Source organism: Moschus berezovskii, chromosome 15 (assembly GCF_049115385.1).
Source record: "Moschus berezovskii isolate FMDL1 chromosome 15, NW_MosBer_1.0, whole genome shotgun sequence".
Classification (NCBI taxonomy): domain Eukaryota; kingdom Metazoa; phylum Chordata; class Mammalia; order Artiodactyla; family Moschidae; genus Moschus; species Moschus berezovskii.
This window is the reverse complement of record NC_142474.1, coordinates 16006615-16031151: the sequence shown is the minus strand read 5'-3', so window position 1 is coordinate 16031151 and position 24537 is coordinate 16006615. Positions and strand designations below refer to the sequence as shown.

The 24537-nt window shown below is 47.0% G+C and overlaps 1 protein-coding gene across 1 annotated transcript; it reads left to right on the top strand.

Moving 5' to 3' along the window:
* On the top strand, positions 1–24215 carry ACTR5 (actin related protein 5). The gene is made up of 11 exons (XM_055437297.2): positions 1–718; positions 2857–3086; positions 6225–6394; positions 10615–10832; positions 11526–11708; positions 16542–16658; positions 17391–17530; positions 18558–18690; positions 21121–22168; positions 22710–22800; positions 23935–24215. Exons 1-9 carry the CDS (start codon positions 320–322, stop codon positions 21376–21378), a joined length of 1848 nt encoding a protein of 615 aa, XP_055293272.2. The 5' UTR covers positions 1–319; the 3' UTR covers positions 21379–22168; positions 22710–22800; positions 23935–24215.
* The last annotated feature ends 322 nt before the right edge of the window (positions 24216–24537 follow it).

The window sequence follows — 24537 nt, the reverse complement described above, 5'->3', positions numbered from 1 at the left end:
GCATTCGGGGCGGGGTTTGCTGGCCCGAGTTCCGGCTAGCGCGAAGGATAGTAACAGGTCGAAAGCTGGGAGCAAGGTTAAACCACAATCCGGGTGGGCGTGGCCTAGCGATCCCCGAAGGCGGCCTGGGCTACCGAGGGCGAGTTTGGTGAGACCTCGGTCGGGATTAAAGGGCAAGAGCACGCGAGGATTGGAGGCGCCGCGGTTCTGCGCGAAGGCGGAGTCTCGCGCCACACGGGCGCACGCTGCGTCGGGGGCGGAGTCTCGCGCCGTAATAGGTTGACGCCGCGGCGAGGGGCGGAGCCAGCAGCGCTCCAAGATGGCGGCCACCGCTGCAGCCGGGCTGGCTACGAACGTGTTTCCGTTCCGCGATGCCCGCGCCGCGCCAGATCCGGTGCTGGAGGCCGGCCCGGTGGCACACGGGTCACTGTCGGTGCCACTGGTACTGGACAACGGGTCGTTCCAGGCCCGCGCAGGCTGGGCTTGCCCCGGGCCGGACCCGGGCCCCGAGCCCCGGCTGCAGTTCCGCGCTGTGTGCGCCCGCGGGAGAGGTGGGGCTCGGGGCGGGTCGGGCCCGCAGGTGGGGAACGCGCTGGGCAGCCTGGAGCCGCTGCGCTGGATGCTGCGATCGCCCTTCGACCGCAACGTGCCGGTGAACCTGGAGCTTCAGGAGTTGCTGCTTGACTACAGCTTCCAGCATCTGGGTGTCTCCTCACAGGTGACGGGCGAGGTGGGGTTAGCATTGAGGAGAGGGGCATGGTCGTGTCCCGTGTCACTCCGCTCTCCAAGAGATGATAGTCGCTCCAGTTGTCCAGTCATTCATTTAGTCAGTCGAACAAATATTAAACGCCTAACGTTTGTAAGTCCTGTGCTAGGCGGTTGGGGTATGCCAGTGAACAAAATAACGCCCTTTTCTCTTGGAGCATCTGTTTGGGTTTTCTTGTTAGTACATTTATTTATTAACAGATATGTGTTGAGCACCTACTCTCAATGGGGACTTTTCTAGGTGTTTGAAATATGTCCGGGAACATAACACGAAATCTCCTGTGCTTATGGAGCTAGTATGGAAAGACGTTCTAGTATGAAAAGAGAGATAATAAACAGTAGAATTAAGCAGTAGATTCTACGGCATGACAGACGGAGAGGAGAGGGTTACAGCTTTTCAGTAAGATGGGTAGGGAGAGGACTCAGGGTGACGGTGGTGTTTTGAGCCAGAACTAAAGCAGACGATTGAGGGAGCAAGCCTTGTGAATATCTGAATGAATAAGAAGTCCGGAGAGACAGAACAGCCCGTGAAAAGGCCATGAGGTAAGAGTTTGCCCTAAATCTAATTGAGGACAATCAGAGTGAGGGGAGGGTAGTATGTGGAAGGTCTTATGAGGTCTTCCCTGGTAGCTCAGTGAAGCATCTGCCTGCAATGAGGGAGACCCGGGTTTGATCCCTAGGTCAGGAAGATCCCCGGGATAAGGAAATGGCAACCCACTCCAGTACTCTTGCCTGGAAAATTCCATGGATGGAGGAGCCTGGTGGGCTGCAGTTCATGGGGTTGCAAAGAGTTGGACACAACTGAGCAACTTCACGTCAATAAGTAGAAGTCAGAGAGGTCACACACTTTGTAGGCTTTTATTATGAGTGGAATGGTGAGCCATTGCAGGGTGTTAAACAGAAGAGGGATGTGACTTTTGTTTCAAAAGAATACTATAGCTGCTATATGGAAAATGAACTGGCCTGAGTCATAGGGTAGAAATAGGGAAATCAGTTAGGAGGCTGTTTCACTTCCGAGGCGAGGGATGATGGTAACTTAGATGAGGAAGGAATGGTGGATGTGATAAGAAGCAGTTGGATTCTGGAGCTGTTTTGAAAATTGAGTAAGATGATTGGCTCACAGTTTGGATGGGGCTTGACTTCAGTTGACAATGCAGCCATGAAATTAAAAGATGCTTGCTCCTTGGAAGAAAAGCTATGACCAACTTAGACAGCATATGAAAAAGCAAAGACATTACTTTGCCAAGAAAGGTCCATCTAGTCAAAGCTATGGTTCTTCCATTAGTCATGTTTGCATGTGAGAGTTGGACTATAAAGAAAGCTGAGCACTGAAGAATTGATGCTTTTGAACTGTGGTGTTGGGGAAGACTCTTGAGAGTCCCTTGGACTGCAAGGAGATCAAACCAGTCAATCTTAAAAGAAATCAGTCTTGAATATTCATTGGAAGGACTGATGCTGAAGCTGAAACTCCATCTGATGGGAAGAACTGACTCATTGGAGAAGACCCTGATGCTGGGAAAAATTGAAAGCAGGAGGAGAAGGGGACAACAGATGATGAGATGATTGGATAGCATCACCGACTTGATGGACATGAGTTTGAGCAAGCTCTGGGAGTTGGTGATGGACAGGGAAGTCTGGCATGCTGCAGTCCATGGGGTTGCAAAGAGTTGAACACGACTGAGTAACTGGACTGAACTGAACTGACTTAAGTTACTATGAGCATTGGTGGCTCAGATGGTAAAGAATCTGCCTGCAATGCAGAAGACCTGGGTTCGATCCCTGGGAAGATTCCCTGGAGAAGGAAATGGCAGCCCACTCCAGTATTCTTGCCTGGAAAATCCCATGGACAGAGGAGCCTGTTAGGCTACAGTCCATGGTGTCACAAAGAGTCGGACACGACTGACCCTCCTTTCATATTTTCCAAAGAAACTTCCAGGGAAGAGGGGTGTTTCTCAATTGCTTCTGATCAGGTGTTTTGATTTGAGACCAAAAGCCAATTCAGCCCTTGCAATAAGGATTTTTGTTTCTTTTTATGCTTTGAAAAGTGTATCCTTTTAGCACCTAACAATTTGCTCTTTTCTTTCAAAGTAGGGCTGTGTTGATCATCCCATAGTTTTGACAGAAGCCGTGTGCACCCCACTGTATTCACGACAGATGATGTCTGAGCTTCTGTTTGAGTGCTACGGGATTCCTAAGGTTGCCTACGGGATAGACAGCCTCTTCAGCTTCTACCACAATAACCCAAAGAACATGATCTCCAGCGGACTCATCATTTCATCTGGATATCAGTGTACACATATTTTACCCATCTTAGAAGGGAGGTGAGTTGTACTTATGGCATTTGAGTGCTGTTTTTTTTTTTTTTTATATCTAAAAAAGAATTTTATTAAAAAAGCACAAATGCAAAGAAATGAACAGAGGAAAATTTATGCGTCGAACCTGGACTGGTCACTTATGATAATGAGTGCTGTTTTGAGAAGCATTCAGGAAACTATTATTGGGCACCTACTGTAAAGGTGGAGTGGAAAGAGCAAATACAGGATCATGAATTGGCCTCTGGGCTTAACTCTGACCTCCCTCACTGTGTGAGTGTAGATATGTCACTTCACCATCTGTCCATGTGACCTCCTGGCTTGAGTTGGGGTCGATGGTCTCTGAGGTCCAAATCTGTAATTCTAGAATTGTATGATTCTGAAAGTGAAACTCACTAATAGTGAAACTCACTATTCTTAGAGTGAAATAGAGAGCTTAACATAAGTACGTGTATGTAGTAGGCACTCAATAAAAAGGCTCTGAGTAAATTATTTAAATTAATTTAGACTGTTGTGTTCTGGAGTCATTTTTTTAATTAAGTGCTATTTTGCTTTTTTATTTAAAGCTCTTTAATGACAATTATTTAGACCTTTCAAGTATGGTACATAAGAGATACGTAGTAGATTATTTTTCCAACTTGTATAAAAGTTGAGAGTAGTTTTTGTCATGTTTAAAATGTGTTCTTATTTTATAGTTGGGCTTTTATTGTTTGATAAAGAGACTAGGCCAGAGGATTTCCCTGATAGCTCAGTTAGTAAAGAATCCCTCTGCAATGCAGGAGACCCTGGTTCCTTTCCTGGGTCGGGAAGATCTCCTGGAGAAGGGATAGGCTACCCACTCCAGTATTCTTGGGCTTCCCTTGTGGCTCAGCTGGTAAAGAATCCACCTGCCATGTGGGAGACCTGGGTTCAATCCCTGGGTTGGAAAGATTCCCTGGGGAAGGGAAAGGCTACCTACTCCACTATTCTGGCCTGGAGAATTCCATGGACTATATACTCCGTGGGGTCGCAAAGAGTCAGACCCAACTGAGCAACTTTCACTTTCACTTCAAAGAGACTAGGCCAGGAAGGGAAGGATAAATAGGGAATTGGGGATTATCAGAGACACACCAATGTATATAAAACAGATAAACTACAGGGACCTATTGTGTAGGACATGAAATTATATTCAGTATCTTATAATAGCCTACAATGGAAAAGAATCTGAAAAAGTGTATATATGTGCTGTGGTTAGTCACTCAGTCATGTTTGACTCTTTGTGACCCCATGGACTGTAGCCCACCAGGCTCCTCTGTCCGTGGGGATTCTCTAGCCAAGAATACTGGAGTTCCATGCCCTCCTCCAGGGGATCTTCCCAACCCAGGGATTGAACCCAGGTTTCCCACATTTCAGGCAGATTCTTTGCATCTGAGCCACCAGGGAAGCCCAGTGGAAGCACAATGGAAAAAAACCTGAAAAAGTATACATACATACATATGTTACATATAACTGAGTAACTTTGCTGTATACCTGAAATATTGTAAATCAGTTGTGCTTCAATTAAAAGTTAGAGAGACTAGGCCGGCATCATGGTCTCCTGAGAAGGTTTCTCTTTGCATAGAGGGAGTGTGTAAATAAGGAGAGGAGTTGAAAGCCTGGGTTTGCGTCTCTGCTAAGGGTGAGGTACTTAACTTCTTCACTTGGTTTCCTAACATATAAACTTGAGAAAAACTGATTTCTCAGGGTTACCCTGAGAATGAAATGAGATAATGTAGGAGATGGCACTTTGTAAAACAATCTGAATATTTAAGTGAAAATAAAGGTTGATGAATTTATTGAGTCCTTTTGTGGGAATTTCTGTTGAAGTTTATACAAACATTTATGAAAAGAAAAGTAATCGTTATGCATTCCAAAACACTCCTGCTATACCGAATTTTCTATCTTATGTAACCAGAATATGCAGAAATTAAAAATAATAGTTATTTTATATTATACTGAGAGGAAATGATTTGACCTGGAAGCCAGGATCAGATTGGAGCATGTCCTGTTCTGTGCTGACACCTGCTGGTGAGGTGTGATATAGCAGCATGATTTCAGTGCACAGCAAGTTCCTAGAGCCCAGCTCCTCTCCCTTTCTCCCACTGAGAATTTATAAAGTTACTCTGGTTCTCTTCCCCTTCACTTCATGTGAGAGGAACCTGGTACTCTTAGGAGATTACAGTAAGCCAGGGTGTATGTGGTTACTTAATGTGTTTGCATAAACACTGGAGCTACCCGGGAAGCTTGTCAAAATGCATATCCCCCAGAACTTCACTGGCAGTCAGTGCTTAAGACTCTGAGCTTCCAGTGCAGAGGTTTAGGTTTGATCCCTGGTTGAGGAACTAAGATCCCACATGCTGTGTGACACTGCCAAAAAAGAAAAAGTGCATATCCCTAGGCCTTCCCCGGAGCAGACAGGTCCTGGGCATAAATGTTGTCCCCAGTTAATTCCAGGATGCGTGGCCTTGGAACCACAGTTTTAGAAATATGTGACAAGTCACGTGAGGGTCTGACTTCAGAGAGCACGTTCTTTGCTTTGAACCCGGTTTCCTTCGGAGACTCTTAGCAGAAGTTAAATGTTCACGTGTCTGTCAGGACGTGGTCTAGGAATGCCTGCATTGGGCCAGAGGTTGCACTCAGGCAGTTTAAAGTCCCATCCAGCTGTTTTATTTTCCCCTACCAGTCAGTTTCTTCCTCATTTCAGTTCAGTTCATTTCAGTTGCTCAGTCGTGTCCGACTCTTTGCGACCCCATGAATTAGCACGCCAGGCCTCCCTGTCCATCACCAACTCCCAGAGTTCACCCAAACTCATGTCCATCGAGTCGGTGATGCCATCCAGCCATCTCATTCTCTATCGTCCCCTTCTCCTCCCATCCCCAATCCTTCCCAGCATCAGAGTCTTTTCCAGTGAGTCAACTCGTTGCATGAGGTGGCCAAAGTATTGGAGTTTCAGCTTTAGCATCAGTCCTTCCAGTGAACACCCAGGATTGATCTCCTTTAGAATGGACGGGTTGGATCTCCTTGCTCATTTAGTCTACATTAAATTATCATCCCCCCTTGTCCACCTGCTCCATATTTTTTCCTCCACGTTGCCAAAGTTTCAGTGCTATTTCCACTTCTCGGTTGTAGGTTAGATGCTAGAAATTGCAAGCGCATCAATCTGGGAGGAAGCCAGGCAGCTGGCTACCTCCAGCGTCTCCTGCAGCTGAAGTATCCTGGGCACCTGGCCGCCATCACTCTCAGCCGCATGGAGGAGATCCTCCACGAGCACAGCTACATCGCTGAGGATTACGTGGAAGGTACGAAGAGGATGTCTGCCTGCAGCTTCCGAGTGTTGTCTGCCTTTGGGGGTGTTCCTTAAATTGTTCCCAGGGTGACTGTCTTGCTCACTCTTGACAGGTTTTTTTTTGGCCACGAGGTGTGGCATGAAGGATCTTCCCCCAGCCAGGGATGGAACCCGTGCCCCCTACAGTGAAAGCACCGAGTCCTAACCCCAGGACCCCCAGGGAATTCCCTTTTTGCCCACTTTTTTACACTTAATACTTTTTAACATCTTCTTCCATTTTTTGGTATTTACTTCCCTCAGAAACTTTTCAGTTAAGTGATAAGTCTCATATGTTGGTTTTTTTTCACAATCCTTTTTGTTATTCTAGTTCCTTTGCCTGTCCATTTAAATGATAGGGTCAGTTTGTCCATATCTACCAAAAGTTCTATTGGGATGTGATTGAAAGAACATTAAATGTGTAGATCAGTTTGTATATAAAACAACAACCTTCTAAATATAAATCCAAATGTAATGCTAAATCCAGACTGGGGACAAGTGACATTTTTTACTATGTTGAGGCTTCTAATCCATGAGCATAATGTGTCTTTCCATTTATTTAGGTCTTTGTTCATTTCCTTCATCAGCATTTTATAGTTCTCAGCATGTAGATCCTGTACATGTTTTATTAGATTTATGCCTAAATTATTTCTTTCCTTATTTTAAATTTCAGTTTCCAATTGCTCATTGCTATTGTATAGAAATGCAGTGAATTTTGATGAAACACAGTGAGTTTTTGCTCTTTATCAAATTGAGGAATTTCCTCGCTGTTCCAAGTTTTGCTAATCATTTTTATCATGAATGGATTTTTGAATTTTGTGAAATGCTTTCTCTGCATCTCATATGATCCTATGGTGTTTGTGCTTTGGACTGTTCATTTAAGAGAGTGTAAGGATTGCTTTTCAGATATTGAACTAGCCTTGAACCCTGATTGTTTCTATGTGTTATTTTTTATATATTGCTGGATTTAATTTGGTAAATTTTATGAAGTATTTGTGTCAGTATTCATAAGGGATATTGATCTGCAGTTTTCTTCTACTGTCTTTGTCTTATTTTGGGATCGTGGCAATGCTGGTCTTATTAAATGCGCTGAAAAGTGTTTTCTTTAACTTTCTGGAAAAGATTGAGTAAATAGTTGATTTTTTTTTAATGTTAGAATTCTGCAGCAGAACTGTTTGAGCCTGGGGGATTTATTTTTCTGAAGGAATTCAGTTTCTTTAATAGGTGTTCAGTTCAGTTAATAGGTGTAGGGTTCATCAATTTCATTGATGCCTTCTTTTTATTATTTCTTCCTTTCTACTTGCTTTAGGTTTACTTTGCCCTTTTTTCCTAGTTTCTTGAGGTAGAAGCTTAGATTTTTATCATAACTTCTTTTTAATATAGGCATTTAAAGCTTGAATTACCTTCTCAGCAGTCCTTTATCTACATTCCATAGATTTTAATATGGTGTATTTTCATTTTTATTGAGTTCAGATATTTTTAAGTTTCCCTCAAACCTTTTTTATTTGCAACCATTGATTATTTAGAATATAGCCAAGTGTTGGAGACTTTCCAGTTACTTTTCTTTGGTTTATATCTACTTTAATTCTGTCATAGTCAACGAACTTCTTTTCCATGGTATCAGTTAAATTTGTGAAGGTTTGGTTTAGGCATGGTTTGTTTTGGCGAATGTTCCATATACAGTTGCAAAACATGTATGTCCTGCTGTTTTTGGATGGAGTAGTCTGTGATGTCATTCGGGTTCTGCTGGTTGTTGGTTTTGTTCAGTTCTTGTCAACCCAGCTTCATTGTCCATCAAGCTGTTCAGTTCAGTCGCTCAGTCGTGTCCGACTCTCCGCGACCCCATGAATCACAGCACGCCAGGCCTCCCTGTCCATCACCAACTCCCGGAGTACACTCAAACTCATGTCCACAGAGTCGGTGACGCCATCCAGCCATCTCATTCTCCGTCGTCCCCTTCTCCTCCCGCCCCCAACCTTTCCCAGCATCAGAGTCCTCTCCAGTGAGTCAACTCGTCGCATGAGGTGGCCAAAGTATTGGAGTTTCAGCTTTAGCATCAGTCCCTCCAATGAACATCCAGGATTGATCTCCTTTAGAATGGACTGGTTGGATCTCCTTGCAGTATAAGGGACTCTCAAGAGTCTTCTCCAACACCACAGTTCAAAAGCATCGATTCTTCGGCGATCAGCTTTCTTCACAGTCCAACTCTCACATCCATACATGACCACGGGAAAAACCATTGCCTTGACCAGACGGACCTTGGTTGGCAAAGTAATGTCTCTGCTTTTTAATATACTATCAAGGTTGGTCATAACTTTCCTTCCAAGGAGCAAGCGTCTTTTAATTTCATGGCTGCAATCAGCATCTGCAGTGATTTTGGAGCCCAAAAAATCAAAGTCTGACACTGTTTCCACTATTTTTCCATCTATTTCCCATGAAGTGATGGGACCAGATGCCATGATCTTTGTTTTCTGAATGTTGAGCTTCAAGCCAACCTTTTCACTCTCCTCTTTCACTTTCATCAAGAGGCTTTTGAGTTCCTCTTCACTTTCTGCCATAAGGGTAGTGTCATCTGCATATCTGAGATTATTGATATTTCTCCCGGCAATCTTGATTCCAGCTTGTGCTTCTTCCAGCCCAGCGTTCCTCATGATGTACTCTGCATATCAGTTAAATAAGCGAGGTGACAATATACAACCTTGACGTACTCCTTTTCCTATTTGGAACCAGTCTGTTGTTCCATGTCCAGTTCTAACAGTTGCTTCCTGACCTGCATACAGGTTTCTCAAGAGGCAGGTCAGGTGGTCTGGGATTCCCATGTCTTTCAGAATGTTCCACAGTTTATTGTGATTGACACAGTCAAAGGCTTTGGCATAGTCAATGAAGCAGAAATAGATGTTTTTCTGAAACTCTCTTGCTTTCTCCATGATCCAGCGGATGTTGGCAATTTGATCTCTGGTGCCTCTGCCTTTTCTAAAACCTGCTTGAACATCTGGGAGTTCACGGTTCACATACTGCTGAAGCCTGGCTTGGAGAAATTTGAGCATGACTTTACTAGCGTGTGAGATGAGTGCAATTGTGCGGTAGTTTGAACATTCTTTGGCATTCAGTGCCATCAAGCTGTACTGATAATTTATTACTGATTGTTAAGAGTGTTGAAATCTCCAGGGAGAATTGTGAATTTTCCTATTTCTCCTTTCAGTTCTCTCAGTTTTTGCTTTCAAGTATCTGAAGCTCTTTTGTTAGGTACACATTTAGGATTCTTACATCTTCTTGGCAAATTGGTCTTTTATGTAGTCATCCCTTTTTACATCTTCCTGGCAAATTGATCTTTTACCATTATGTAATGTTCTTTTTTATCCCGTGCAGTTTTCTTTGCTTTGAAGTCTACTTGGACATTAGTATAGCCACTTGAGCTTTCTTTTGATTGGTGCTTGTGTGGTGGTTTTTTTTCCTAGCCTTTTAATCTACATAAAACATTATATTCAAAGCAAGTTTTCTAACAGGTCCTTTCCTTAAAAATCCCTTCTTTCAGTCTCTTTTAACTGATAAGTTAAGACCATTTACAGTGAATTTAATCACTCTTGTGTCTGGGTTTAGGTCCGCTAGTTTTTTTGGCATTCCATTTTAATTTCTCTATTGTGTTTTTCACCGTATCTCTCTTGTGTAGGTTTTTTGTTTTAGTGATTGCTCAAGAGATGACAGTTAACAGGCTTTTCATAGTCTTAGCATCTCTTTTTTGCCACTTCAAGTGGAACCTGGAGATGTTAGCACCCCAGAGGCCCCTGTGTCCTTCCTCCTTTCTGTCGGACTTGTCTTCTGCGTCACACCTACAGACGTGGGAAGCCCATCAGACATTGTCATGGTTTTTACTTTGAATTGTCAAACATTTTAAAGAATTCCAGAGGAGGTTAATCCAGTCTGTTCATCATTTCAGTTGCGTTTCCTTCATTTCTGGTGCTCTAGGTGATAGATATCCTTTCCGTCTGAAAAGCTTTATTTACCAGTTTTCTCAGAGCAGGTGTGTTGACATTGTGTCCAGGTCTTACTGCTGCATTTCGTCTATTGGGTGGGTTCAGAAATGGGGGGAGCATGCTTCCTGCATCTTCCCCTGCACCTGGAACCCTGGTCTCAGCTTGCTAATCTCAGGGCTACTGGTGTTCCCATCTCCTAACTTCCCAAACATTTCCTTTGAAGAGCTGCAGAAATGGCGGTGCCCCGATTACTATGAGAACAACGTCCACAAGATGCAGCTCCCATTTTCTAGCAAGCTCCTGGGCAGCACCCTGACCTCTGAGGAGAAGCAGGAGCGGCGGCAGCAGCAGCTGCGGCGGCTGCAGGAGCTCAACGCCCGGCGGCGGGAGGAGAAGCTGCAGCTGGATCAGGAGCGGTTGGACCGGCTGCTCTATGTACAGGTGATGCAGACCCCTGGGTGGGTCCCCATCTTGTTCTTCCTGTAGATTCTGCCCCAGCTGTAAAACGCATCAGCTGTCTCAGTCCCCCCAACCCCGAGGTCAAGGAGGAGGCTAGCGGGATCATCCGTGTAGAGATGACATGTGTGGAGGACAGTGTAGCAGCAGGAACTTCTGAAAGAACTGTGGACTTGGCTTTGTTGATGTATTTTATCCTTATAGTCCCCTTTGTTTGATTTTTACCTTCTTGGCTTAAGTGTGGCACACATGATGCAGAGCGCACAAATCTTAAGGGTCCAGCTCAGTGAGTTTTCACCACTGAAATGCGCCATATAGCCACATCCAGATCAAGAAATACAGCACTACCAGCAGCCCAGGAGCCTCCCTCAGTCTCCTGTTAGCAACTCTCCCACCTTTGGCCTGTTCAGAAGCTCACAGTTCTGACATCTGTCTGCACAGATGAGTGTGCGTGCTCAGGTGGTGCTGAGATGGTGATGCGTGGGAGCCCAGAGATGGCTGGGGAGGAGGACCATGGTGCGAAGCTTCATGGGGCAGGCTTGGTGGAGGGGCAGGCGTGGGGAGCCCTCTCCCGCCGTTCTTCCTGTCCATCCAGCTTCTGAGCTCCTTCTCTCCTTCCCGGGTATGATTGTCCCGATGCGCATCTCTGAGGACGGGTTGTGCCTGCTCCGCTTGTAGGAGCTTCTGGAGGACGGCCAGATGGATCAGTTTCACAAGGCCCTGATAGAGCTGAACATGGACTCCCCGGAGGAGCTGCAGTCCTACATCCAGAAGCTCAGTGCTGCAGTGGAGCAGGCGAAACAGAAGATCCTTCAAGCAGAAGTCAGCCTCGAGGTGGACGTGGTAGACAGCAAGCCAGAGGTACTGGGGCCTAGAAAGGGAGTCTCGAGGGGTTGTGTAGAGAGGATAGCCCTTTCTGAGGACAGAGGATTGTTCAGGAAAGGCTGATGACAAAGGGGTTATGACCAGATTTGCAGGCAAAGAGAACAGAGTGGTGTTTGATGTCTCTGGGGTATGGATGCGGGCAGGGATGACACTGATCTTATACCAACTGGAGTGCTGACTCGAGGGGTTTTACCCAGTAGAGCTCTGGCCCCTTGGGAGGGGGAAGTGTGCGAGTAGAAGAGGAAGAACATTACACACGCCGATTCTGGCCTATCTTGAACGTGACCCTGCCCCACTGATGGTTCCTGGACCATCACACATGCCTCAACTTCCTTCTGATCTCTTATTAAATATATTGTGATTACTCTTTCATTCACCACTTTTCCATCTCCCTAAGGACGGGGATCACACTTCACACATAGTCTGGGAATTTCTTTACAGGCGCTAATAGACTTGCTCAATAGGAAATATACAAATGAGACCCAGAAGGACACATCAGACGGTAAATGGCTTGTGATTATGAATGACATTGTTTTTGCTTCTTGTGTTTTTTGGTTTCCTGTTATGCACATGTTAACATTTAAGAAATAAGTATTATTTTAAAAACCTTGAAAAGCTATTTGCGGGTTGATATAACACCAGCCTTTTGTTAGTTTGACCTTCTCAGTGTCTCCTTTTTGTCTCCCTGCCTGTAGACTGTGAGTAAGTGTTGGTGTCGCTGAAAGGACAGGTGGGTAGGGCTGAGATCGGGCCCTGGGTAGATCAGACCCCAGCTCTGGGCCTTGCGTGTGGAGGGGCTGCCTGCAGGTCACACCTCGCCTCAGGTCTCTGGTTGGCTCTCCTGGTCTAGAACTGGACAAAAGTGATAATAGGTGGGTGCCTTGTTGCTGGATCTCATCTCTAGAGTTATAAAGTAAAGGTACTTGTTCATTGCCTTGTGATGCTTCTGGGGCAGGGTTAGCCAGTCAAGCTATTGATCTTTGTTTTTAAGTCAACTTTAAAGTCTAAAGCCTTTCCTTTTCAAAAGAAACAGTCCTGTGGAAGATTCCAGTTTGCCGCTGGGTGTATGTAGTGTGCCGCTCATCAGGGGCCTCAGAGCTGTCCTTGGCTCAGCAGGCAGCCGCTTTTGCAGGGACTGCCTCAGCTGAAGGCCGGCTCTCACGGTTTCCGCTCTCAGCCTCCTCTTGCCCACCGCTCCGACAGGCTGTAGATCACATGAGGACAGTAACTGGCCGTGAGCACGCATGTTTGACCGAGCAGATCCTGAGTCAGATTCCTAGGCCCAGCATACTGGATCACTGAGATCCGGGGCTGGAGGGGCCTTGACCTCCATCTTGGTCTTGCACAGCCTCCCAGATCAGCTTTAGGAGAACCAGCGTGCCTTTTCTGGTTTGTTCCTCCCACTTTCCCAATTTGTGTTTCAGATTTGAGCGGTTGGTTCCTGGGATCCGGATCCACGTTGTTGTTCAGTCGCTCAGTTGTGACCCACCCTTTGCGACCCCATGGACTGCAGCATGCCAGGCTTCCCTGTCTTTCACTCTCTCCCGGCATCTGCTCATACTCGTGTCCATTGAGTTGATGGTGCCATCCAACCATCGAATCCTCTGCTCGCATTGCCTTTGTTTTTGGTTTATCTGTACTTAGTTTGATCATGCTTATCAGCATGTCCACAGGGTGTCAGCATCTTTATATCAGAGATGAACCTCTAAGCTACATGCACATGGAGGATTTCAGATTTAAAAGGAAAAGAAATCAAATAGATTTCTTTTGTGAAGATGTGATTCCCAAGCAGTTGGGGAGCTAGCTTTTCCTTTTCTTTGTTCGTTTCTCTGTGTTTGTTATGTGCCCTGATTCAGTCACTCTGTTCATTCATTCAGCAGGTACTTACTAAGTCCCTACTTTGTCCTGTGACCTGAGGGTACATATTCAAATCTCTCTGGGCTTGGGGAGATTTTGAATTGTTGGACTTTAAAAGGTTTCCCTACGTAGTACAACAGATCTGATGAATCCATCTGTCCCAAAGCCTTAACAGTCAGTCAGAGAGATTGTTAAAAATTAGATCAATTACAGTAACATTCATGGCTAAATTTGGCCACAGCACTGTCCAACCAGTTCTACCTTTCAAAAAATATTTATTGTATTTTCCAACTGTACAGTTCCTTTAAAATGGAGAGAGCAAATATATGTGGACCACAGTTCATATTGAAATGCCATCTAAGTGGTGAAAGTTGCATTGGATTCATACAGCTGAATTTTTAAACTTCCGATGTGTTCTAAAAATCCATTTTTTCTTACAGATCAATCCATTTCATCCCTCACTGCAGGTATTCAGTGAGGATGTTGTAAAGGAGTAGGCTTTGTTAGCGTTCTTGTTTTTAATGTTTATTTATTTATTTGGCAGCCCTGGGTCTTAGTTGTGGCACTGAGGATCTTCACTGCATCACGCAGACTCTCTGGTTGTGGCACACAGCCCCATGGCATGTGGAATCTTCCGGGACTGGGGATCAAACCGTGTCCCCTGCATTGGGAGGTGGATTCTTTACCACTGAGCCACCAAGGAAGTCCTACTAGCATTCTTCATGGAGTATTTAAAAGATGTTCCCTTTCCATCACTGCAAATGGTTGGGAGTGTAGCTCACTAGCACTCTCCTCTGTTGGAAAGCACAGTGAGCCAAAGATAGAAAGTTCTCTTACCTGAGGAATCAAGATTGAACTGGTCTGTCTGTTTTTCTGCTGCTCAAGGCTGTTCTGGGGAACCACACTGCATCTTCTCTGACGGGCCTTGTCAAACTGTTGTTCTGTTCAGTTCCCAAAGAACAGTCCATATATATATTCCAAATTGTCACCCAGTACACCTGGGGACCCTGGCAAACCCTAAGAGGGAGAGAAGCCAGCCATGGTAGAGAAATCAGTTCTCTCTGGGATGCCTGTTGTTGCACTGAAATTACCAGCTTTGTTCTTCTCTATGAATCATCTGAATCAGGATAAGGAAAATATGTTTTGTTTTGTTTTTACAATTTTTGGTGAAGCTAAGAAATCTTGTTTTTAAGGTGACTGCTTTTGAATATAATTAGATATGAAAGTGGATAGTAATACTGAAAAAGCCTTTAAAACCCAGACATTTTACAGTCCTCTTTATTCTAGAGAAATCTAAGGGTGTATCCCGGGACTCACCACTCAGTGCTAGGCATGATTGCCAGGGACCAGGGGCACAGAGGTGACTAAAATGCAGTCCTTTCCCTCCTCAGTACCTCAGAACCTGGGGCTCTAGAACCATACTCAGGACTGGAATATGCTGTACATGGCGATTCTCCAGTCAAGAATACTGGAGTGGGTTGCCATGCCTGTCTCTAGGGGATCTTCCTGACTCAGGGATCAAACCCAGGTCTCCCAAATTGTAGGCAGATTCTTTACCGTCTGAGCTACCAGGGAAGCCCCAGACTGTAATAACCTTTATCAAATGTGATGCTAACTAGATGTCTGTGGGAATGCAGATAGAGGTTTGTTTTTTTGTTTTTTAAAATATTTAATTATTTGGCTGCATTGGGTTTTAGTTGCCAGCATACGGGATCTCTAGTTGTGGTTGCAAGGCCTTTGTTGCCCTGAGGTATATGGGATCTTAGTTCTTTGACCAAGGTTGGAAGCCACATCCCCTGAGTTGTAAAGCAGATGCTTAACCTACTGGACCACCAGGGAAGTCCTCAGATGGAGTTATGAGAAAGGATTGGGATGTTTGAGCTGGGCCCTGAAAGATTATTTGATTTCAGTAGATGTCCAGTGAGGAGGGAAGGACATTTTATATGGAAAGAAGTATACATGCAGGGAGCAGGGCCCGTCCCACATGGAGAGTATGGGAGATGAAGCCGGAAGGGAGGCCGAGGCTGCCTAGAACAGTCTTTATCCGTCAGCCTGAATAGTACCTTTCAGACAGAGCCTTCAGAGTGTGCTGAGCAAGGCATAATCTGACGAGATTTTATTTTAGGAAAATAACTGGTGGCAGTTAGGATGATGGATTTAGGGAGAGGTAAGGCTGGAGGTGGGAAGACAGGATAAAAATGGGATGGCTTCATCCAGGAGGGAGCCAGTGTGACCTGAAGCTTGTCAGTGGCCGTGAGGATGGAGGAGGACACACATCCAAGGTCAGAACCAAAGAACTGGTGCTACTCAGGAGCGATAGTTACTGATGATAACAGAACATGGGACCCATGCCAGACCCCGTGGCTGTGCAAGTATCGTCTTGCTTAGTTTTCAGAATTCCACAAGTACTGTCTTCATTCCTGTTTTATGAATAAGGAAACTGAGATTGAGGCGAGGGAAGAAATCTGCCCAAGGTCAACAGCTAGAAGCAGCGCAGTTGAGAGATCCGAGCAGTCTGAGTCCAGATTCTCTCCAGTCACTGCGGCTGGGGTGAGAGGCAGCGTGGACTGAGCTTAGGGAGGTGACCAGCTGGATTCTGAGTCCCTCATCTCTGGAGTCTGTCTGGGACAGTCCTCTCTGGAGTGGCAGACTTGAGCTGCCCCCTGCAAAGTTTTCTGAGAAGGTGGGAGCTGATGAGACTGGCCTCAGTGGGGAAGACAGGGGATAAGAACAAAGCCCAGCTCTGGCTTTTTAGTCTTTTAACCTTGTGTTCTTGTGTGTTCGTTTTTTTGTTTGTTTTTTTTTCAGTAGTTTAGAAAAATTGTTTTTGTGTATGGACATAACTTTCAGGACATTGGGTGAGATCCCAGTTCTTTTTGGTGACCGTGAACTCACAGAGCTAAAGCTCACTGAATCACAGTTTCTGTCTTCTTGTGTTTCTTCTCTTCCCAGACTCCTGACCTGGAGCAGCTCGAGCCATCTCTGGAAGATGTGGAAAACATCAACGATTTCGAGCCCCTGTTTTCAGAGGAGACGCCGGAAGTGGAAAAGCCAGTGGCCACAGTCCAGGTTGGCTTCCTGTAGCCTTGACTTTGCTTATACTTTGAAGCTTGACGTGAATGACCAGTCAGGTCTAGTCTGCTTCTTCAGGAATATTCTCCCCTCCAGCCGCAAATCTCAGTTGTATTTTTCTAGAAGGGTGATACCAGCACTCAAAACTTGCAGAGTCAGGGACTTTTTCCCCCGCGGTGATTGCTTGGGGTTCTAGCACTAACTGTGGGACTGTGAGAAACAGTCTGCTCGTTCCGAGCATTTGGACCAGTAACCAGGGACTTTGAGACCCAAAGAGTAGCTTTTAATGCTTTTATTTAAATTGAAGCGAGTGTCATGATGTTTCATCCTCATCTGGGTTCATGTTTCTGCCATCACCGTGGCAACCAGGTAGATGGACGTGAGGCTGAGACACGTGGGAGAAGGCTTTCTTGGCTGTGCAGGGACTGGGTGCCGAGCCAGTCACTGGTGGAGACTTGGTCTTCCATTGCCAGCCTTGCTGCTACTGCTCTTCACCAAGTCTCTTTCCTGCATCTCAAGGATCATTTCATGATGGAGATGTGTAGCAGTTTATAATCCAGAGGTTAAAGAAGGTAGAAAAATTGAATCATCACATCAAGAGTGGGGGGAGAGGTTATTGTGGCACGAACAAAGCTATAATGGAATGAGAAATGCAATTTGAGGAAGCTGGCAATTGGGATGTTTATTCTTATGGCCTAAAAATGTCTTCTAAACCTTGGGTTTTTAAAGCCCGTGTTTAACTTGGCAGCGTATCATCAGCTGTTTGTTGGGACAGAAAGAATTCGAGCTCCAGAAATTATCTTCCAGCCATCTCTCATCGGAGAAGAGCAGGCCGGCATAGCAGAGACCCTCCAGTACATCCTGGACAGGTGAATCTGGACCTTCTTTTCCTTCTGTTTTCTTGAACCATTCCCTTGAATTTTGCATTGAACGATGGAGCTGATGGCTGGGCATCTCTTTTCATTGGCTTGCTGTGCTCAGAAGGTGTTCTTTTTCTCTCACCAGGCCTGGCACAGAGTTAGGGCCGTCTATTCTTTTCTCAGTGTGTAGATGCTCAACGTGTATATACTTGAACTTTAAGAATGTCTTTTAAACATTTGGGCAATATAATAATATATGTGCACTGGGTTTTCTAAAAGTCTTCACATCATTGCAGACTAGTGGTTCTAAGTCACCCTAAAAATAAGCAGAACTTAGTTTTTTTTTCCCACCTTGCATTTTCTAAGAGTTTACATTTCTATAACAATATGCCTCTCCCCACCCGTTAATGCAGATATGATTCTGCAGTGTGAGTTTTCCTGATTCACGTGGGACAAGTAGGGAACACAGTCTTGTGGTCCTCTAGTTGCTGTTGTTAAAACAGAATGGCAGCTTAACAACTAGCAAGGAGGAAAAGTGATTGCAGCTACTTTGTCTGAATAACTTTGAGTTTTGTCTCGCAGTGGGTAGAAGAGTGACCAAACGTGTAAGATAAAACTAGTAATGAAAAGCACAGGTGGAGAGGGAGGTCCTCTAAAGGAGAGGCAGGACTTCGGGGGATGGAAATGTTCTGTGTCTTGGTTGTGGTAGTGGTTGCTGGGGTTTATAAATTTGTCAGGCTTCATTTAAATGCATTTAAAGCAATCCTCACTAAAGTCAGTTTTTAGAAAACGTGTATTAGAAAGGCATAATGTTAAGGAAATGGATTGACCATTCAAATTAAGGTTTTAGCTAGCTGTTTGACATTCATTCTGTAAAGGCAAATGAAAAATGGAAAGTGTTTTTTTTTTTTGTTTGTTTTTTAACTTTTTGTGTGGATGTTTTCTGATTTGTACTGAGAGCTCACATTTCCACATCCACATTCTCTTCCATATTCAAGTAGGAGAGACTATGGCAGTGGAATCGTTTCATCCCCAGGTACCCAAAGGATGTTCAAGAGCTGCTGGTTCAGAACGTTTTCCTCACTGGCGGGAACATGATGTATCCTGGGATGAAGGTCAGAATCGAGAAGGAGCTGCTGGAGATGAGGCCCTTTCAGTCTTCTTTTCAGGTACTGATTGTCCATGTAACCAGCTGTTTCAAAAATAGCCTTCTTGTTTGTTTTCTGGGTTGCAAAAGTAGTGCTGCGTAAATGAGAAAAATAGTCATTCCAGAAACAGCCACTGTTAACACATTCATGGCTTTCCTTCTGTTCTTCAGATTTTTAAAGCAAAATGGAAATCATAATTTATGTACTTCTTTGTTTTGTTTTCATTGACAAAGGAAGACCTGCATACAGTAAACATTCAGAGAGTACACAGGAGTGTACCTTGAGGGACTTCGCTGGTGGCCCAGTGGCTAAGATGCCACGCTGCTAATGCAGGGGACCCGAGTTTGATCCCTGGTCAGGGAGCTAGATCCCACATGCCACAACTAAAGATCCCACGTGCTGGAACTAAGATCCAGTGCAGCTAAATTAATTAACTTTTTAAAAATTATCACCAAAATTATTTATTTACTTTTGGCTGCCCTGGGTCTGCGTTGCTACACTTGGGCTTTCTCTAGTTACGGCGAGCGGGAGCCACTTTCGAGTTGTGGTGCACGGACTTCTCATCAAAGTGGCTTCTCTTGTTGCAGAGCATGGGCTTTAGACTCACAGGCTTCCGTACTGGAGGTGCACAGCCCCACTTGCTCTGCGGCATGTGGGATTCATTATTACCAAAATTATTTTCTTTAAAAGAAGTGTGCATTGAAATTAAGGCCTTCTCTTCACCCAGGCCCTGGGCCACAGGCAGAGGGGACTGGCTGAGGAGGTTTTTTCTTTTTTCCACACATTTTATACGCATGGCTTTTGTAACTTGAACTTCTTAACCTGCCAGGAACATTTTCCCATGTCATTATTCATCAGAAATACTTTTAAAAGCAACTGTCTTGTGGGGGTACCCCACAATTTGTTTACCAAATTCCTGATCACCAAGAGAAGTGGTTTGAGCTCCCCTCATGGACCAGTCATCTCAGGATGCTGAGATGTCCTGGGCACCTAGGGGTCTTGGGGTTCAGGGATGGTTCTTTGGAAGTGAGTCTTCTGAGGAGGTGTTTGTCATGTAGAGTGTTTCGAGGGTGGTGGGATGGAGCGAATGTTCCAGATTGAGGGCAGGAAGATGAGCAGGAGCAAAGGCTTGGGGGCCTAAATCTTGCTGAGGGGTGTGCAGCTGAAAGTGGCTGTGAAGGGTGGGGTGTGTGCTGGAGAGGCCGGCAGGGTGCACGGGGTGCAGAGCCTGTGTGTCCTGTGAGGGGCTTGGCTTGGCCCGCCCCGTGCTGTGTGATGCTTTGTACGTTCAGGGGGTGGTCTCTGGGCCTGGGTTCAGACTCCAGCACTGCCATCACTGAGTTTTGCCACACCCCAGTTTTCTCAGCAGTGAGAAGGGGGGTCATCTTGGTACCCGTTACCAGCTCTCAGTGTGCAGGGCGAGTCAGGCGCTCAGCCCAGGGCCTGCGTGTGATGGACAGACATCAGCTGTTGTGGTGAGGGCCCCTGAGAACACACTAGATTCCGTGAGTCGCTGGAAGGACCCCCTGAGACTCCACACATGGTCCTGCTTGATATTCCTCACAGGGGCACTTGCCCGGCGCAAGGAGTAGAGCGAGCGCCTCCTTTGTTCCGTCACTGACACTTCTACGCCAGAGCAGCCGGGGCTCTCGTGACCCTAATTTTGTTGGTAGCCCTTTCTTGCAGGTCCCTTCCCTCCTCCTCCCCCATCTGTGCTGATTCCTCCTGCCCTTTACTTCAGAAAGTTCCCAAACCTGCATTCCAGCCTGGGACTTCTATGGGAGATGGAGGGAAGGAGGGAGGGGAGAGGGAGGTGGGAAGTCAGGCGGTGCCTCCAGGAAAAAGGAGCCCGATCTGAGTTGAACAGCGGTCTGCCCTGTGGTCAGCTCAAGCCTCACTGGGGGCACTCCTGGGACTGGAATAAGCAGCGGAAGCCGAGCCAGGGCAGCCTCTCTGCTCTCACATCCTCCGAGGCTCGTTTGCCGCCGTGGCCAGAGCCACCTCGCCTCAGCCTCTGCTTCCCTCACTGGCACAGGGGCTCAGGTCCAGGTCTTCCAGTCTCTACCTGAGACTGGACAGGGGCAGGAGGCGGGGCAGGACAGGGGCAGGAGGCGGGGCAGCTGGTCCCTTGCCCCTGCCCAGGGTGGCGGGGGCAGGAGGCGGGGCAGCTGGCCCCTTGCCCCTGCCCAGGGTGGCGTGGATAAAGTGCCTGATGACCGCTTACTCGGTGAGGTCGGTCCTGGTGCGCTCTGTGTGTTCGTGTGCTTCCTTGGAACGTCTGGGGCGTTTCAGTTCAGCTCCCTTTGTGGGGTGCAGAGATAGTCCTGCCGCATCTTGGAATCGGAGGCGGCCCTCCTGTGTGTGCATTTCTGTAGCCAGCCTTGCTAAACATTCAGTCCGTAGAAACCGATGAGAGATGCCCTTCCGGTGACCACTCTGCTTGTCTTCCAGGTTCAGCTGGCCTCAAACCCCATACTGGACGCCTGGTACGGAGCTCGCGACTGGGCCTTGGACCACCTGGACAACAAAGACGTCTGGATCACCAGGAAGGACTACGAAGAGAAGGGGGGAGGCTACCTCAGGGAGCACTGTGCCTCCAACGTGTACATCCCCATCCGCCTGCCCAAGCAGGCTTCGCGCTCTACAGAGGCCCAGGCATCCGGCAAGGGCTCGGGGGCCAGTGGAGGCGGGGCCAGTGAGCAGGCGTAGCAGAGGGGCCCCTCCAGGGACCTGGGGCCACGTTGGGACAGTGACTCTGCCAGCTGTGTGCAGCCCGAGTCTGCTGGGAACATTTAGCTGCGATGGGTTTCTCCAGGGGAGAACAGTTAAGGGTCGCCAGGAGTTACCCTCTGGAACTGTGCTCTTTGGGGCGTCTGCAGGGAAGGGACGAGCGGACTTTGGGGGACCTGCTGTCTTTGCTGTGCCGTGGCTGAGCCACAGGCTTCGCTTCTGCGGCAGTGAACGAGAGTGAATGAACATGATGGTGGCAGCGCTGTACAGACTGTGCACACTGGCTTCCTTCTTACTACATTCTAAAGCCTTTTTCGGTCTTGGTTTTATCTTTTTAAAATCCTTTGAATTTTATATTGTCCTTGTAGCTAGTTTTCTAAATTGATTCCAAAACTCTGTGAGTGCCCAGCAGGTGGTATTTTTTCATCTACACCTAAGAAGATGAAACTACGAGAACCGTCACCCACGAACTCACTGGGACTGGAAATATTTTCCTCCTCCTGTTATTTCTGCTGAGAAATAAGGAAAAGGGACCCAAAGAGGGAAACGAGATTGTCCAAAGTCAACTCCCTGAGGACCCGCCCGGTGCCGGCTTCTGAACGGGCAGGTGTGGGGCTAGTGGCCCAGCATCGTTCGTTCATACTTCCTTTGCTGGAAACTTTTCCACCATACGAGGCCTTCCTACAGTTTAAGAAGTTTCTGTCCCTGTGAACTTGCTGGCTGCGTAACTTTGCAGGCCTTTCCTGAAGAAAGAAACAGACTGGAAAAGGTTCGTTGTGTTGCCTTTTCAGTTTTGCCACAACCTCATCTTTCCTGGGCCTTTGCAGCTTCATCTTAAGTGGATGGATAACCCCTCTCTTTTCCAGAGATGGCTTGGGGAGAATTTTAACTCTCAAACACACCCAGTACTTAAGCCCAGGAGGCCCCTGAGTTTCCTTGCCCCAGAATCCATACGTTTAAATCCTGTGGGGCGTCCTGGCCAATCCTCTGAGGAGGCCTCCTCAGAACCAGTCCGCCCGTGCAGTTCACCAGGCTTGGTCACCTGCAGCTCCAGTTCTCCAGGGTTTTGACACTGAAGACCAGGAACGGGCAGTGGTGGTGGAGGAGGAGGCGGGAGGCCCAGGCCGACTCAAGATCCCCCGCGGCCTTACAGGGGCCACTGGCCATCCACAGCTGGCCTGAGGGGGATGAGAGGGTGAGCGTGAGCTGACAAGAAAGGATGTGAAAGGCAGGGCCAGCCTCCGCGGAGAGGTTTTCATAACGTTTCCAGGAAGAGGGGTTGGGTGACCTGCTGGGGTCTTTCTCCACAGTCAGCGTTTTAAACGGCCTGAAGAGCAGTGGTGAGGTGCAAAGATTGCCCTGGACATCCAGCCTTGCTGAGGAAGGAGCCTGCCTGGGCAGGTAAGCTGGGACACAGCGCAGTCCAAGAACAAGTGTGAAGCCAGCTCTGCTCGGGGTGCCTGCAGCCCGGAACTGAGGAGGGTTGGGGCTGTGCTGAGGCTGGGCCTTGCGCTCTCCTGCTTTAACTCCTCACACCTCTCAGCCCCTGGCACAGACTGCATCAGAGCACTCATCACAATACCTTGAGCTTTTTCTCTGCCCCCAGGTGGCCTCTGAGAGACTGTAACGCAGAAAGCGTTTCCAAGAGCAGGAGGCGGGTTTCGTTCAGTTTGGAGTATGCACATCCCAGGGCTGGGCCTGGAGGGTGCCGAGGGCTCACAGGGTTTCTAATGAGTGACCAGCTGGTTGGGTGACTGACTAAACCTGTGAACAAAGACAATTTGAGGATAGCTTCTCTGCTCCGCTGGGAGGAACAAATCAGGAGTCTATACTTGCCCTAAGCCAGGGAGCCCTACTACTGAGACATTTTGTCTTCCCTCTGATCCTACCAGGACTGTTTTTGGAGAGAAAGTGGGTACGACTCCAGCTGTATGATCTGAGGGCAACCGTGAAGAAATAGATTCCCGTAGCCCAGCCTTGGGCTTCTGTCTGTGTTGTGGCGGGGGAAGATAGCCCAGGGTTGGGAGAGTCCGCCCAGGGTCAGCCTGGCTCTGGGTTTGAGTCAGGGCAGCTCTGAAGGTTGAGTGGCCACCCAGGATGACCAGGGCCTCTCTCCCTGATAGGGGTGTCCCCCCTTTGTGCCCCCTCTCCCTTCCATGGGCATCTTTGGCAATAGTTTTACCAAAGCAACAAAGAAGGTGAAAAGGTAGGGAAATAGAAGAGTAAATAAGTGTTTAAGCATGGGCAGAGAACACCTGACCAAGAAATGAAGACACTGAACTCACAAATACAATATGCAAAGATTATTTTATGCGACGAGTTGACTCACTGGAAAAGACTCTGATGCTGGGAAGGATTGGGGGCGGGAGGAGAAGGGGACGACAGAGAATGAGATGGCTGGATGGCATCTCCGACTCTATGGACATGAAATTGAGTGAACTCCGGGAGTTGGTGATGGACAGGGAGGCCTGGTGTGCTGTGGTTCATGGGGTCGCGGTTTACTAAATTCCTTTTCCTTTCCTCCTGGGCACACAGCTGCACCACGTTTCCCAGCCTCCCTCACAGTTATACATGTAGCCATTTGATTTCTGGCCAGTGGGGTACGGACGGAAGAGATGTACAACATCCAGGGCTGCTTCCATAAACCTTCCACAAGAGCCTCTCTTTCCCCGTCATCTGGCTGAACAGAGAGCTCTCCGAGGCCCAAGAGGAGCGTGGAACCAAAAGTGGAAGAAGCTGAGTCCTTAAACAACTGCTTGGAGCAGAGACCCTGCAGATCCTTCAGTGTGTAAGAAATAAACTTACTGTTTAAGCCACGGAGAGCTTTGGCCTTGTCTGTTACAGAAGCTAGCACTATTCTAACTAAAAGTGTAGGTTAAAAATAAAAACCATTACCTTCGTGTTCATTGGGGATTTAAGGAGGAAAAATTTTTGAAATAATATGAAACAAGAACAATGTGACAGTTATCCTCTCATTTAGGAAATGAGTGAAAATCAGTCATGTCCGACTCTTTGCGACCTCATGGATTATACAATCCATGGAATTCTCCAGGCCAGAATTCCGGAGTGGGTAGCCGTGCCCTTCTCCAGGGGATCTTCCCAACCCAGCAGTCGAACCCAAGTCTTCCACATTGCAGG

Excerpts from the sequence above, each read along its gene's own strand:
- ACTR5 (XM_055437297.2), top strand. The coding sequence starts at position 320 with ATGGCGGCCACCGCTGCAGCCGGGCTGGCTACGAACGTGTTTCCGTTC. Across the intron at positions 11,709-16,541 it reads TGGTAGACAGCAAGCCAGAG|ACTCCTGACCTGGAGCAGCT; the intron begins GTACTGGGGCCT and ends TTCTCTTCCCAG. Across the intron at positions 16,659-17,390 it reads AGCCAGTGGCCACAGTCCAG|CCCGTGTTTAACTTGGCAGC; the intron begins GTTGGCTTCCTG and ends GGGTTTTTAAAG.